The sequence below is a fragment of the Psittacula echo genome (assembly GCF_963264785.1).
Source record: "Psittacula echo genome assembly, chromosome: 3".
In the NCBI taxonomy this organism is placed as follows: domain Eukaryota; kingdom Metazoa; phylum Chordata; class Aves; order Psittaciformes; family Psittacidae; genus Psittacula; species Psittacula echo.
This window is the reverse complement of record NC_137736.1, coordinates 29,423,203-29,438,506: the sequence shown is the minus strand read 5'-3', so window position 1 is coordinate 29,438,506 and position 15,304 is coordinate 29,423,203. Positions and strand designations below refer to the sequence as shown.

Here is a 15,304-nt window from a genome sequence, read left to right as displayed (position 1 = left end):
AAATAAGATCATAGAGCATTTCTGAAAGTATCACAAAAAAGTAACCTCTTGTTACTGCTTATAGCTTAGCTATTCACCCTAAGAAAGCCAGCAACCATCCAAACCCACAGCAATGTGTAAAGGCAGACTCTCCCACAAGAATGAAGTCAGTCGTGTCTATCACGGAGAGAAAAGGACAACCATTCAGTGATGGCCAATCTGATACCTTCTGTATTTGCCTTGTATACTTGCTACAAAGGGAATAGGGGGGACAGAGGTTGAGTTAAATGTGTGCATGCATGTGCACATACATGTGCTGTGAAAAGGCTGCTCACCAGCTATACAATTAGAGATGCGCTGAGTTTTTATGTTAAACAAACAGTATCATCTCTTTGCTTCACACTTGAATAGTGAGTGATGTTTGGTCTTTGATATCTCATATCTACTCTTTGTAGGACAGCTGAATATATAGCTTTTGTACTTACTCTGACATTAATAAAATCAGAAATCAAAAACAGTAGAGAGGAGTCACTTAAATTAAAGTATTCTCTTTCCTTTTGAACATCTGACAGTACAAGCCAAGAGTTTTGGGCTTAGCAATCCATAAAACCAGCTGCCATAGAGAGGAGTCCAGGATAAATGTCTCAGTAGGCAGAAGGCCACTCTCTCTGTTGGCAGACTAGACACAGTCAGGAAGGCTTGAAATCAGCCCCCATAGAAATATAAACTCTTCTAAATAAGAAAGTAGCTCTGAGTCTGCTCACTCATAAACTTCAGATTCAAGGTAGCCTGAATGAATCAAATGCCAGGGCATAAAAAGAACATCTAACCATTACCTACAACCCAAAGCAATGCAGAAAAGAATGCAGGAGTAGTTTAGATAAGCAAATGAAGATAAGCCCTCTTGATGCCACAGCCAACTTAAACATAATCCTTAAAAGCATAAGCAGGATGTATTTGTTAAAGTAAGAAAAGGTATTAATTACACCTGTCCAAGGCACTGGGGTCTATTATTAGATTACTCCATCCAGTTCTGGTGCCAGTAATTACAAAATTATGTTAAAAATTTGGAGACAGTTCTGACAAGAGCTTCAGGAACAGTCTGAGGTTCAAGAACTGTTTCTTGTAGTAACTGACTGAAGCTCAAAATGTTTAATTGGGAGAATGTTAAGCACTGACTTCAGGATTTTCTGCAAGTACCTACATGAGGAAAATATTTCTGATAACAGAAAGCTCTTTAATAAAATTAAAATTAGCTTCCTGAAAGGTAAATCGGGCAAACACAGGCTATATGCACAATCTGGGTTTTTTTAGGTACCGTGAAGTAATAGAAACACATTATAGAGATGATGCAGATCTTAAATTCCTCCCCCCTTTAAAGGTATGCAAATAGCTCAACAACACATTGATACTGATACTCCTGACTAGAATACTGGGACTCATATTCTATAGGAAATCAGGCTGCATGACTGCTGTGATCCCTTTGGGCTTCAGTGCCTGTAAATACATGAAGAGTCTCTGGTCCCTGCAGAGAGTGGTGGGGAACAAGGCATGACACAGGAAGACTGGCGTTGACCTGGGCAAGACACTCTGGAAGCTGTCAGCAGTCACATCAAGGGATGTAAATTTTGCCAGCTCTCTCTGACATCTTTGCTGGTGCTCCTCAGTGCAGAAGGCATGAAGCATCATAAGGAGTCACACAACTATTGATGCTGCTGTAGACAACCCAACTCACCCACAGCTCTGCTGTATCAGCACAGTCAAATCAGAGTTTCCATGGGGAAACACAAGTTTTCATGTGTCAAGGCACGGATATTTGTAAGGACATACTACAGGGTTGCTCCCACGATGCTATGAGCAATGGCAGACCACAGGAAGGTTTTAAGACTATCAGGGCTTCCTCACGCTCTGCCTTCCATTTGGTACAGTATTCCCCACAGTTCTGTAGTTCTTCCTCTCCTTTCCTCTTACTTTGGTCAGGAAGAAGGGAAACAGAGCGAGGATAGTTGCTGATTTATGCCTAATGCCTTGTCCGATGTGATCCATTTCCATAGAGCAGCTTAAGTGGAGGAGAGCTGTTCTCAGCCATATTCATCTTCAACAAGCTTTTTACTTCACATCGTATTTATGGGTAACTTCATACCATACTTCATAGACAACTACTGTTATCCCTTCCAGGACATACTTCTGCTCCACTGCTTCCATAAAGCCAGCTGCCCCCTTCCCCTCATCTTCTGCTTCATTTCCTTATCAAACAGCTGAAAGACACATTCTTACCTGCTAGTGCCTCTTCCCCCTGAAATGGCCAGATGTTTAGAGCACAGTGACCATCAGGAGATGGTTTTGAGGCAAGGGGGGTGCTTCAATTCTGCCCCTACCCAGCCTTCCTGAAAAGAACCACCTCCCCCAAATTGCATTTTTCCTCAGTAATGTATGCCCAAACCAGCAGAACTTGTACAACTCAAGGATGCCACAGCGTCAGAGCACAGCCAGGGAGCCTGGGAAGCAGGAACCTGCTTGGCTACATCCATGGGAAGGAATGCATGGCTTGTCTTGAGCTGGTCATGAAGGAGATCGCCTTTGGTGGAAAGAAATCAATTCCAGTGACCCTTCAGTGCGCTCTTGGTCAGCTAATTAACAGGGAAGCTGTAACTGCATCCCTTGAGGGAGAGAAGCAGATTTTTACCTCCTTGGCCTCTAAAGATATCTATACAAGTCAAGAGACATTATGCAGAGACTGATGGAAGTAGTGGTGGCAGAAAGCCAGACACAGAGATACATCAGGATGCACTAAAGAGGTTCCGAAAGAAATCCTTGTGAGCTTGTCAAAACCAGCCTCCAGGCTGGAGACATCTTCTGCAAGGAGAATGAGTGTCTCTGAATGCCTGGGACAGATGGGTTTGTCCTGCCACTGACACGTAAAATGCACATCAAGTATCACTTTCCAAATATTAGCTGTTTTTCAGAAAAGGGCTTTTTGACCGCCACTCATAAGGCAAAGACTGACATGCCGAAACACTGCCCAGCACTTAATGTGAAAACTCTTTGAACTCAAGGTATGACCAGCTAACAGGAAAGACATTCTTCAGGGCCTATCACACAAGCGCATGGGGACCCTGACATGCAATCACTGCAGCAGATGGAAAACCTGTTCAGACCAGCAAGGTCCTTACTTCGCATCAACAGAAATTGATGGCTACTCACAACTCCTCCTGGAGGAGGCCACCATGACAAACACAGGTCCCCTTGACCCAGATGTGGCCCTAATAAGGCCTTCTTGTCAGGACAAGAGGCAGCCACCGGAGCCAAGGCATGGCAATGCACGGTTGATGTCCTGGTTGCAAGTGAACCGTACCCCATCCAGCTGTTTCTGATAAACCAGAACTTGCCTTGCTAATGGTGAAAACTTCTGACACAGTGAGATGGATGAAGATCTCAGGTTACATGTGGGGAAGCAAAAGCGGAGGAGTGAGATACCAAATGACATTCCTCCAACACCAAACCCTACAGGAGAAACCTGGCGGCTAATGCCGCTTCCCATTTTCCTGATCATGGCCTTGTAATGTGTTCCATATTAAACAGTTCCCATGTCTTGTTTTAGAGATCAAATGCATAACTCAGTTTAAAGAAGAAGTGTCCCTAATTTAAAGCACTTCAACACAAACATAGCTTTATGTCTTTAAGGAAGAAAAAAGCCCGAAACAAACAAAACCTCAAGAGCCACTGCTTTTGAGACCCAGGTAATATCCTCCTTTGTAGCGATTTAAAACACAGCAGATAAAGCATTTACAACTGTTCGGAGCCAAGAAAAAGGTGTCTCCAATAAAGTTTTTATATATAAATAATATGTTCTCTCCCTTAGCTCTATGGACACTATTCAGAGAAAATAAAATTATTCTTCAAAAAAAATGTTTCCATGACAATCTTCCACAACAGGCAGAGAGCAAAGGAACTTTATTATATAAAACTTAGCTTTTTTTAGTTCTCTTTGTTGCAGTGATTTTTCTTATAGTGCCAGTAGCACTGCTCTTGCACTGCACATGAGAAGAGCCCTGCTGAGCCTAGTGTTAAAGGTGCTCGACCTAGAGCTCCGCAGTGCAGTAGCGGAGCAAAGCATTCACAGAAAAGTAGATTTTGGTAAGGGCAGCACCAGCTTTCTGTTAATTTTTTGCAGGTGGTCTCACTGCAGGACCATGGTAACTTCTTCCAGACCATTTCCATGAGGATGAGGTTTGATCCCTTTCCCTGCTAACACCAACATTAAATGCAGATCAACACACAGGTTTTGCAGTGATTCACTGTTTCAGCTTAGAAAGGGGTACCCCTGTTCTAGCATGGGCCCCTGAGTCGTGCTTGTGACGGTGGCTTCTCTCTTACTCCAATAAAGCTTCTGGAAAAACCTACCTGGTTCTCTTCATCAGCACAACCTCCATCAGCCCACCAAAAACACTGGCACCATGAAGTTCTTACTTTCAAGGAGATCAGCCACCAGACAAACCACTGCAGAAGCACAGCAGAAATTGTTTTACAGAGCCAAAGAATCGAGGGTCTTGGGTTTTTGCTCTTCAACTTATCTAAAAATAATAGCTAAGCCAATCTGGAACTGAAGTAATGCAAAGTGCTGCTACAGTGCAAGCAGAAGAGTACTTGGGATGGTCTGAATATAGCCAGTTTGGTTGGGTTCAGTTGTATCCCATCTGCTACGTGAGCACCAACACTGCAATCTTCTGGCTGGTTTCTATCCAGTCATTGGCTCTGGACAGTTTTAGATGCTTCTCCATAACCCTGAAGAGTTGTGTAGTCAGCATGTAAACTCTCAGCTCATTTTTATACTGTTGTTCAAACAACACAACAGCTTGGGTTTTAGGCAGACTGTTACAATTCAGTCACCAAAAGGTTTGTCACACCATCTCACAGCTGCTTTCCTTCTGGGGTTATATCCTTGTGAAGTGTAAGAGCTGCTCATTAATAACCTCCATTTTCCCAACTGCAGAACAAATAACTCATGAGAGCAGTGGTAAAGATGCCTAATGCGTTACATCTGCTGAAATGCATGAAGCTACAGGAGCATTCTCCAGCTCATGGGTGTAAAAGGAGACAAAGCAAACTACAAGATGTAGAAAGCAAGTCGTGTGTTAATTACCAAGACACTTCTAGGTAACATGTGCCTACAAAAGCAGGCATACAGCTTTACATATCATTAAATATGTTAAAAATACAAAACTTACAAGAACAAATACAAGAATCCAGATGTGAGTGTGGCATAAGAACTACACCTGGTGTAAATTCAACCTAAACACTCAGCTTCCCTCAATCTTGCATATGCCACTAAAGTTATTACAGTCTGTACGAAAAGCAGCACATTGCTGACATGCACTGTTAGTGATGTCCTTAAAAATGCTGAATGTAAACTTGAAAGCAGATTATCTCAAGAGGATAAGGAACTGCCACATGTGCATCAATTCAGCTCATTGCAGAACAAGTTGCAAGCTACAGCTGAAAATATTTAAGCAATCTTCCTGGAAGACAGACTGCACTAATGAACAGGGTCTCTTGCCTATTAAAGTCTATTACACCAAGTATGCAACACAGAAAAGGGTTGGAGGGAAGAGCATGGATTTATTAAGAAGTGCCTGATGCAACTGGTTATTCTGCAGACAAACAAACTATTAGCAGGTGAAACAAACTGAGTAGGGAGGTGTACGTCAGCAGTGTGGCTTTATTCTGCCTTAAGCTCAAATCCTTCCATACCCATAACACGTATCGAGGAACGCGATGCTGACACAGCAATCTTCTGGTCCTCACTGATGGTACTGCAGCCATGACACTGTCCATCATTTTCTGAAGTATCATATGTTAACAAAACCGTATGTTTAGTAGCTTCAACACGAATTATGCATCTGCACAAGCACACAAGCCTCTGTGAAAAGAATAGTGTCAAAGCTGTGAAAGCGAACACTTAGGAGCAAGAAAGTGTCAAAATTCAGGCTGCAGAAACACCCTCATTTTATTCCCTCAGTGCATATAATTAGAGTGGCACATCATCCAGGTGCAACAGTTGGCTGCTGTTAATAAAAGTGAACACCATCCAGTGAGAAAGCCACTGTGCAGATCTGCAGTAAGCACTTTTCAAAACAAGCTCTTCTGATTAGAAATAAAATATAAAAATACATAGAGAAACAGGTAAGAAGAGAACTACTAATTAAATACCTAGAGTGAAAGAACAAACACATCTAGAAAACTGATGTACAAGTGTTACTGGAGAGAGAACATAAAATAAGAGGTCAAATTTCAAATTAAAATCCTGTGGCTTTAGCCTCTGAGACACTGAAAGCAATGAAGGCATTCCAAGTTTCACAGTTTTACCTTCAACCTCCCAAGATTTGGGGGAGAAAAAAAGGAAAAGGTTGAACTGAGACATCAGCGACCACCTTAGAAACTCAACTTTAGTTTGCAGTGAAACAACTTCCTGGCCCATTTGGTTGGCAAGACGGTTTGAAAGCAAAAATGACCTCACACACACTCATGGCTCCCCAGACTTGGAAATCAGACAAAGGGAAAGAACTATATCTGAATATGAGGCTTTAAGCCAGTTCTACTACTTGAGCAACCCTAGGTCTTGAGATATGTACAAGGTTGACAATGGCAAGTCTCAATGCAGAAGCCCTCAATGGGAAGCCCTCACCAGTGTTGGTTTTCCAAATGAAGAGCAGTGGTGTTACTAGGGGAGGCACGGTTACCAAGGGCATTAATGGGGCAAGATCTCACCTGCCAACACACCCAGAGGCCTTTGGCCACCAAGTCTCCATTCCCTGAAGTCTGTGGTGGAAGACACAGGAAAACAGTGGATGGCATTGTAACATCTGCTGTTGTCTACTGGCACTTTTGTCCATATTTCTCTGTGTCCACTTGCCTATATTCTCTTAAATGCTTGCTAAAAGACAGAAATCGTGAAAAACGAGTTGCCCCAGCCTTTGCTTTGGATAACAGGTCCTGACAAGCTGAGGTGAGAGTTGCCCCCTCCATCCTAGCAGAAATAGAGGACGGAGCGGTCTGCAGTGGTAAAAGCTCATGGAAAAGTGCTTTAAGAAGGTGAAGTCAAGGTACAAAGTCTGCACACAGAAACATGCCTGCTGTGCCAGTGTGTAGTTTTGTATAATGCACACAGCACAATATCCCACTAGCAGGCAACAGCTGTGCAGGCACCCTTCAGAAACACCTCCTTCCTTCTAGGAGAGCCCATCAGGCACGAAAGAGGCATTGCCAACTCTCTGCAGGGTGGCTGCTCTGCACATGTACCCACCCCAGCACTCCCAGGGTGCCCAAATACACTTCTTTTTCTTCTTTTTCTAGCCACTTTTATGCAGAAATGCATTCTGAACATGAACTCTCTGTGAAAAGGCCACTTTCAATATTAATTGCTTTGCCTTCATAGAAGCAGCTGGTAAATTGTATTTTTAGCTGCTACTTCCCACTGTTGCAGAAGCCACTTGACTAACTGTAACTAAAACCGTACCTTTCCCAAGCTTAACAATAGAGCTAAATAAAACCACAAACAAATTTTTTGGTGGATGAGAAACCAAATGATTCAACTTGACTCTTTTATCGTAGTGCTAAAGATTACACCTAAAAGTAGTTAAATGTAATATCAGTTCAAGTGTGTTTATAACAACTTTGCTCAATGTATTGTTGATACATTGACATTGCACAACGCTACAAGCAATTACTTGGACATTTCATCGGGTTCCGTAGCAGGTAACTCTATCTATTCAGTCTATGAACAGAGCCTCATACCACCCCCACCTCAGTGATGGCAACGTAATCTCAGCTCTCTAAAAATGCAAGAAATTATTATCTTGTGGTACCTGCCTCTGCCTGATTCCTGTTGTTTGGCAACTGACCCTTATGAGCCCCACGCAGAAGGCTTGAAACAATCCTACAGTATATATACTGTGCACAGGCTCCCAAAGTTAGTTAAATACAGCTAACTCAGCGGGGTTTCAGAGCCACAATTTGAAGCTAAATTGGCTTGCTCTTCATAGAGGAACTGTGTTTCCTTAGGATTAGCTATACAGACTGCCTGAGCTGATCTGACAAATCAGCCTTCTACCCAAAAATGTCAGATTATAGGCTGCAATACTTAGATTCAAAAGCAATGGAAAGAATAATCTGTTCAACATTCTCCTGCGCTCAGCTAAAATACACATAATTGCATCAGGCACTACCAAGCATTTTTCAAGCCCAGAAAATAATAACATGCCTGACATTATGGCCACATAAACCACAAGAAGTACTGTAAAAGATCTGATTTAAAGTCCAATGCTAAGGACATTCATTGGGAAGGTTTAGAAACCTCACCTCAGCTCACCCTCTCGTGCTCAGGTGCTCATAGGAGCTGCTGCTTCCCGTCCCACACAGGTCACTCAAAATGCAATGTCCATCAAACTGCCCTCGAAGCAGCTGGTGAAGTAACTCGTGTTTGGCCCACAGTATATAACATCTCATGCTCCCTTGAAGACCTTTATAGCTTCTAACAATTTCAGGGTGAGGTAATGGCAGATTTTTGGCACCCACCCTGCATTGCCTTGATTCTGTACAATGCATTGTGTCAGTGTGATGGATCCAAGCCTAGCTGGGGACTCATTAATCCACAGATTTCATTGCTAAACACACCATTTTCTGAAACAATAATGCGCATTAACTCCTCTGGAGTTGCTAAAGTCTTTGCAAACCAAAACCTGTTTGGGCCCCCCTTACTGAAGTTAGATATTTCAGTGACCGTAAGGGCCCAGGCTGCCAGACATTAGTAGTAAGTCCTCTACTTCACATTATTATGGCAATTTTCTTGAAATTTAGGCAATGCCCTTGCTCAACTTGCCCTGACTTTACATGACAAAAATCAGATCTCTTTTTTTCTTTTCTTGTTTGCTTTCAAAAATAGATGCAGGCACTAATCCTGCAATAATAGGCTCATAAAACATCAGCTTAGAAAAATGCAGCAATTACACTGATCCAGCAAGTTGTTCACGGGAGACGGCTTTGTTTCCACGTTTTGCTTTGCTGAACTCCACTAGCGAGTGTATAAGTATACACTCCTGCAGGTTAACTTTTCCTCTGCAAGTGAGCAGACTGGAAGACTATACAAGGCCAATTTCTGGCTCACCCCATGGAAGGAGATACAGCATTAGGCTGTTACAGAGTTGTTCCTCCAGAGAGACTTTGAAGAAACACAGTGTCACTGACACAAGAGAAGTTTAGGGACGGAGATGGGTAGGAAGAGATGGAAGCAGGTGACTGTCACATGCAGCTATTGATGCCATGTCTCAGACAGCCCCGTTAAGTCCAGGCTGGCTTTGGTCACCTGATGTCTGGAGGAGAAGGTCTGTGCTGAGCATCGGTGTCCCCTGAGCTCAGATGCTGGCACTGTTGTACCTAACTCTCCAGCACGTGGTCTGCTGTTCACCAAAATTCCTCAGAAGGCACAAATGTAGCTTAAGCAGCTGACTTGGCCCTTCATGTAATACAATGCTCTTGTGGAAGTACTTTGCCATGGAGATAAACCACTTCTAACGTAAAATGTCCCCTTCTCACAGAACCTCCTCCCATGACCTCAGTCGGCCCCCACTTTCATACCACCTCATGCTTTTGCTCCCAATCCCATTCCTGCCCCTGCCAGCCTCAGCCTCCTCTACGACAGGGGCCTGCAGTCTGAGGGAAAGGCATCCGAGTAAGCAGATGTTTTTCTTCTGTTCCTCATATCGCAGGCAGAGCTCAGTCACCCATGGTGGGCTCCATGTAGGCAGAGCTGCTGGCAGCTGTGAAGCAGAGCCAGCTTGGGCACGTTTCAGCTGCCTTTGGCTGGAGGCCATGCGGAAGCTTGGCAGAGGAAGATGCCCAGAAGAGCTGAATGTCCATTAAGCTCTCTGCTCAGGGCGAAATGCTCATGTGGGGTCATGGTGGGAAGGAAAGCATTCACCCCTCTGGCTAGAGGGAGGACCCTCTCTGAGATAGGACCTCACCTGAAGCAAATCACTTATTCCTCACCTCCTAGACATTAACTCAAACCAGGACAAGATCAGGTCAGACAGAGCTCAGAGCCCATCATGCCTGTTTACAAAGATGGACACAAGGGCTCAGTAGGAAGGCAGTGTGATTCTCCTGGAGTTTCTGCTTGTCACTTTGTCACAGTGTGTGTTATTCAAGAGACTGGGAGAAAAAAAGAAAGCAGCAGGCCTGGGAGCTGAGACAGAGGGGCGTGTGGTGGGTCTTTTTATTTTTACCCCTCTTAACAGACTGAGATAAATGTAGCAATCCAAAAACGTGGAGGTGGGAAGGACGTGTGTGTGCATGTGCCTTTTATCAACTGGAGGATCATTGGATGTATCTGTTACCAAGGAGAAGCACACGCTTGGTAACAGCAGACAGCAAAGATGCATTATTTTTTTTGCATTCCTATATGATAATAATCGCAGACCTTATCACTTGTCTCATGATGAAGTTCAGAGCCCTGTATTAAATTTCACTCCATGACAAATCTACTGGAATGAAAAAAGAAAAAAAATATCCAAGGGTGCGGGAACGCAAGCTGCCAAGATGCAATCTGAACAGCAGCACGCTTAGACTGCTGCTGGAGCTGGAGGAAATTACACTGTACTTAGCCCCACTGGTCCAAGAAGCTTTCAGTAACAACAACGAAAGTCCCGCTTCGGGTAGCGCCCTGTTAAGGATCTGACAAAACAGAGGCAGAAGTCAGACAGCTCAAACAAGAGCAGCACAACTCTTAAGGGAGGTTGACCCTAGCCAGCTTGCCTTGCTCTGCTCCCTGCCCAGCCAAGCCCCCACTACTCCTTATGAGGTTGTGACATATCCTGATTGATGGGTAAAAGCCTCCACTGAAGCGTTCTGGATAACAAACGAAAAGCAGAGAGCCTCCGCGGACTTCTGTTCCCAGCATGCTGGGGAAAAAACCCACCCATAGTACATCTCCTATCTTTTGCAGTGCAGTGGTATCAACTTCTGATGCCCGAGCTGTACACCCTCCTGAAGACACACGCAGCAGCATTTCCCATCGCTCTCATGAGCGAGAAGTACCTGTGTATAGCTGTGTACACACGCGACATATCGCGACTGGGCTGCGCACCGCGCCTGGTCCTCAACGATACAAGTCTCATCATTAAAAACACACTTCTGACCGAAAATAAATGACAAACAAACAAGGAAGAAAAAGAAAAAAAGAAAGAAAAAAGAGAAGGTCAAGGCAGCTGAAGTATTCCAAGAGGAAAGCAGAATTACAGCCACGGAAATCTCAGTAACCGAAGGGGAAGCGCCGTTTACACGCCCGCAGCGTGCGGCGGAGCCGCGGGCAAGTTGAGGGGAGCCCCGAGTCCTCCGGGGGGCACAGACCCACACACCCATCTCGCACCACCATCCCTTCAACACCACCCCCCCCGGGGTGCGGGCAGCCACCCGAAGGGTCCCCGGCCCGGGCGCGGTACCTTCTCTCCGGTGAGCACATGCAGCCCTTCCCGGACCTTCGCGAAGGAGCCCTCTCCCAGCTTCCTGCCGATCAGGTAGTTGCCGACCCTCTTGGTGTGCTGGAAGTCCCGGAGCCGCTCCCGCGGCGCCGCCGCGCTCAGCCAGGCGGCCAGGAAACTGCCCTCCGCTCCCGCCGCCGCCTTCCGCGCCTCCCCACCGCCGCCGCTGCCCGCCACCGCCGGTGGCTCGCTCAGGAGCCCGTCGCCCGCCGCCGCCGGCATGCCCGGTGCTGCCGGTGCTGCCGCTGCTGCTGCCGCTGCCGCGCCGCCTGCCCCGCGGGGCTGTCACCGGGCGGGCAAGAAAGTTGCTCGGGGGAAAGCGCCGCTGGCCCGGCGGCGCCGGAGGGGCCGGGGGGCGGAGCGGGACTGGCGGGGGGCCGGGGCTGGAGCGAGCCGGCGGCGCGGTGCCCCGGGCTGCCGCCCCTCATTGGATCCAGTGCCTCTCCTCCTCCTTCTTCTCCTCCTCCTGCCGCCGCTCTGCCCCGCGCCGGCAGCGGTTGCAGGCGTGAGGCTGCCGCGCCGAGTGGGGAGGAGGAGACCGAAGGAGGGAGGAAGGGAAGGAAAGGCTGGCGGAGGGAGGGGGAAAGGGCTCATTCAGTTTGAATTTGCGGTAATTTAATCCGCTCTCACGCGGCGGGAGCAGATGCGATCCAAACCCGGCAACCTGGGTGTTTTCAAACCCGGCTGGCCCCTCCTTTCTCCTCTCCCCTGCACCCCAAAACGGGTCGGCAATGCATCCCTCTCTGAAATTAAACCAGGAGTCCCGGCTCCCGGGCAGCGCCGTGACTCAGTCTGCTCGGTGTGACTCTGTTTATTGCTGCCCGAGAATATCTTTTGTGCTGCTTTCCCCCACCTTCCTTCCCGAGCGCGCCTGACTCTTTCTCACACCCGTGTCGGGAAACGTGCTACCGCGAAGAGATCGTGACCGCCTCTCCCGTTTCTCCAGCGGGATCCGCTTCCCCCTCCCTCCCCCCCCAGCCACCCGCGGGTTCACCACCCGTTTCTCCAGCTTATCCCTCCCGGCAGTCGGATCTCCTCTGCCACGGTCCTCCTCCTCCTCCTGTTTTGCGGTGCGGGGGTCCTGGCAAAGCTTCTCCCTCCCTACCCCCTGCAGTCTGCATCGGCCTGGACCCGGTGGATCGGGAGACGGGAGGTGATCTGGGCACCCATTCGCCGCAGGGACAGTCATTTCCCCATCGATCTTCCCCACCCCGGAGAGAGGGAGAAGAAAGGAGCAGATTGCCATTTTCACTGGCCAGCCCCCTTCCCGGAGGCTTCACTGGCAAAAAGGAGGCGCTCAGGGAGGGAGAGCAGGGATGGGACGTGAGACACCCGGGAGGGCTACACCGCATCTAGTTGCTGATGGTCAAGGATGCTCTACCCTGCTTCGAGTTTCCAATGACCAGTGATGGTAGCAACCATCATGCAACGCTCATGCGTTGGAAGGTCTAATAGAACAGTTAATTCACTGAAACGCCTCATGGCTCATAAGGATTTTAATCTACAACCTATCTTTGGCGTGGCATCAGCAAGAAAGTAATCAAGGACCCCTATTCATCTTCAAGCTTAATCTGCGTGGTTTTAGTCTTGCCCATGGAGGTGCATCAGGTAGTAGTTTGGGGGGGAAAAAAAAAGAAGAAATCAGGCGTACTCTAACAGATGAGACCTGTGTCAGCAAAACCTCCCCGAACGATGCGGTAGTACCTGATCAAAACCGGCTCAGAGCTTTGCTGCAATCACACTCCCGCCCCATGTGAAGCGGGTTTTCCCACTAGAGGGCTGGCGAGCACAGCGCTCGCCATGCTCACTCTGCCACCTCGCTTTAAACTCTTCTTTTACTCCTTAAAAATGTCAGACTAATTTTACATCACGCTGCTGTCCATTAGCCTTCGCTTCTGTCTTGATGCCACTTCTGTCACTTCGCTGTAGGAGAACTATATCCCGCTGGTCCTTCTGCTTGAATCATCTAACTGCATCACCAGTCAGATTTTGGCTGGCACAGGGGTTGATGAGCCGTGTGCTCCTCCCACACCACTCTTCCTTGACATCCCTGCTTTAGTAAAACTTCCTAATGTAAGCCAGAGCTGAGCAATGTTTTCATGTTTTTACCATGCCAGTTGTAACGCATAACAACATGTAGTCTCCCCAGTGTCAGTCCAGACTTCCCAAGCCATAGTTAAGCAGGTTACAACATACCCAGGTCTGGCTTTAGGCAAAAGATGGGCAGCTGCCCAGGAAGGCTGGCAGTGAGGAGCTTCAGGCGACCTGTGTGGGATGAGGCATTGCTGTTGGAGGTGCTGAGCCCTGCCACCTCCTGAGGCTCGGGCTGATCAGAGTGCAGTTGGGCAACAAGCCCTGTCCACACAAGCCAAATGCTCTTTGTCAGCTCTCTTGGCCCAGCCATGGCAGGAGGCATGCCAGTCTCCTCCCACACTTAGAAGCAGTCCTTATCCAGACCCCTTCTCTTTCTTTGCAAGGGTATGAAAGCGTTTAGTCTGCTGGGAAGAGAAGAGGAAATGGAGGGAGTGGGATGCATGGAGGTGGTGGCTGGTAGCTGTGTGGGACAAAGGCTTTTACTACAAGGCAGAATACGAGGAAGGAGAACTGGGGAAGCAGACTCACTCTGTGGATTTCTGGAGCTCAGCTGGCCACCTTCCACTAACTGAGTTCGGGTTCCCTGACACTTTTAATGACCCCTCAAAAATCTATTCCCAATGGCTAAACACAGTGTGGTTCCATTGCTAAGAACCCTGGAACTGACTGTATCACCACTTTCAATGAAATATATGTTTTCAGCTGAAATTTCAAACAAAACAAATCCTGCATTGTCCCAGTAGGCAGAAATTAGAGACAGGAATGCTCCAAAGGCAATAAATAATATTTTGGTTTAAAAATATACACTCATCCCATGCTCTGGGTACATTTACAAATATCACAGTACACAGCCACCTCAAACAAAAGTCTGCACGTTCTCCAATCTGCCACTAGCCTAGGAGCATTTTGGTCCCCTGTGGAAAGGTGCAGGGACACAGGATCATGATACACTGCCTGAACTGACGGCTGCTGTGCTGAAATTGTGCTCCTTGTAGGTGGGGGGCACTTTGACATGACAAACCCTAGTAGCAAAACTGGTTTCACCCCTGCTCTCCCCCATGATGCAATGCTGTGGCAGTGTGCTTGTGCTGCTGTGCAGTGAACAGGGTTGGTGAAGGGATTCAGGCTGTTTAAAAGCGCCAGGAAGTTTGAGACAACTCCTCTACTGTTCTTGCCACCAGAGAAATTGAAGAGGAAGTGCACAGTGAGGCAATGCAGGTAACCTTGTACCACACTGTGCCATGCCAATGTCATCCCTAGACAAATTACCTTTTTTATCAGACCATTTTCACCCTCCTGAATCAACTGGGATTGATAAATCTGGCTCCCAGCAAATCTGAGTGGTCCAGGAGAGAACTTTATTGAAGTTTCCTAAATCAAAGCTGGAAGTGTGAAGCTGCCAGGACCATCCCTGCATTTTCAGAGAAGGCAACCCAATCCTTGCATGGGTCAGAACACTGACAATGGGCAAGGTGAGATAGTTTAGTGGTGCGCTTGGGTCCATGTCTCAGACTTCCCTAGTCAGGTTGATACGTGTGAGCTTCTTAACAATATTGTTGTATGGGGAAAAAGATAAAAATACGTACTGCAGTTACATTAGAAGAATAAAATGTTTGTACATACTGCTTTCCAGGTGCAGAGAGGCTATATTCCTATATTTTTTAAAGATATGACTATGCTAAGAGGGTTTGCAACTA

General features: G+C 46.9%; 1 protein-coding gene across 1 annotated transcript in view; it reads right to left on the bottom strand.

The window, feature by feature from the left end:
- The window catches only part of HUNK (hormonally up-regulated Neu-associated kinase), a gene marked incomplete at both ends in the record, with an annotated part of 54,378 nt that extends 42,643 nt beyond the window's left edge, over positions 1–11,735 (bottom strand). The window contains one exon of the mRNA XM_080612899.1: positions 11,475–11,735. Within this exon, the coding sequence (XP_080469025.1) occupies positions 11,475–11,735 (261 nt within the window). The remainder of the gene's footprint in view (positions 1–11,474) is intronic.
- Between the last annotated feature and the right edge of the window lie 3,569 nt (positions 11,736–15,304).